Below are 1,363 nucleotides of genomic sequence, written 5' to 3'. Positions count from 1 at the left end.
GGCGTGCCATGCAAGTCAGGCTATATAGCTCAGTCCTATTTAAATGTATTACAGGAAAAAGAAAAATATCATAGGGTACGGTTTCCATGTTACCCAAAGCTTTCAAATGAGTAGTGGGGCATTCAATCATCAATATGGACGCTTCTCATTCAATTGTATTTTTAGGAGCAAGCCATGGTATAAAAATCATGCCAATGTGATGATCCTAACTCTTTGAATGAGGCCAATTTGTTACAATCATCTGTTATGCATGAGCAATAAAGCTTATAATAAAATCATCAAACCAAGATGCTACTTTGAAATTATAAGAAATATAGTGGATTAATTAAGCACATATTTGAAGGTGACAATTCAACTCATTTTGTTTTTCCACTCAATCTTAATTGTCCATTTTTCATGCTATTGATATAATTGGTATGATTTTTGTACCATGGCTTACTTCTAATAATATGAACGAATGAGCAGTTCAAATTAACAATAGGTCATCCCATATATCATTTAAAAAGGTCCGGGGACATTGCTAATGCTGGGGTCCTCGGTAGGGAGGAAGAGGTCATAGGGGACATGGTACGAGCCATGTAAGGCCACGATGGCAATGCCTATCATGAGAGCGGTGATGATGATGGAACCGACGCTGGTGAGGAAGACAATGAAGGTGGTGAGGGAGATGAGGCCGATGAGGATTTCATTATCGGAGAAGGATCGACCGAGGAGGTGGAGAGGAGGGGCGTCAGAGGAGCGAAGAACGTAGAGGAAGAGCCAAGCGAAAGAGAGGAAGAGAGAGATGGGGTGGGAGAGAGCGAGGATGGAAGAGAGGAGGAGTAGGTAATTGATGCGAAAGTAGGGGATGTTCTTAGAAAGGCGCGAGGTGGCTTCGGAGAGTGAGGAAGGATGGGCGATGGCGGAAAAGTCGAGGAGCTCCAACCATGGGCGGCAATGGGAGAGGGCGAAGCCAGCTGAATTGGAGAGTTGAGAGACAAAACTGCCAGAGGCTAGGTTGGCAATAGGGGGATTGTTAGTTTCTTGGGTAGTTTGGGAAGAGGATATGGGGAGGATGATAGAAGGTGCCATCTTTTTTGTTGTTGTTGTTGTTGTTGTTGTGTTTGTGGTTTTCTTTTCTTTTTGTATGAGAAAGAGAGGGTTCACTAGGGAAAGGATAATAAAAGGCAGCGGTTGAGGATGGGTGATTTAGAGAAGAGAGAAAAGACGGTTAGTTAATTGAGGAAAAAGAGAGGGACGAGAATCCTCTACAACACCTGTTTTAAGCAGTGCATAAAACACCCAAGTTTGCAAGGCCTACTATATTGGATATGCAAATTCTATCACATCCATAATGTATTATTCTCAATTTTAGAATATGGGG

General features: G+C 42.4%; 1 protein-coding gene across 1 annotated transcript; it reads right to left on the bottom strand.

Annotated features, from left to right (window-relative positions):
* Positions 1 to 498: 498 nt before the first annotated feature.
* On the bottom strand, positions 499 to 1,071 carry LOC131247148 (PRA1 family protein B2-like). The gene has a single exon (XM_058247581.1). It carries the CDS (start codon positions 1,069 to 1,071, stop codon positions 499 to 501), a length of 573 nt encoding a protein of 190 aa, XP_058103564.1.
* Between the last annotated feature and the right edge of the window lie 292 nt (positions 1,072 to 1,363).

The sequence above is a fragment of the Magnolia sinica genome, chromosome 5, assembly GCF_029962835.1.
Source record: "Magnolia sinica isolate HGM2019 chromosome 5, MsV1, whole genome shotgun sequence".
Lineage (NCBI taxonomy): Eukaryota > Viridiplantae > Streptophyta > Magnoliopsida > Magnoliales > Magnoliaceae > Magnolia > Magnolia sinica.
Note: the sequence above shows the minus strand (reverse complement) of the source record. Positions and strands in the feature narration are given on the sequence as shown.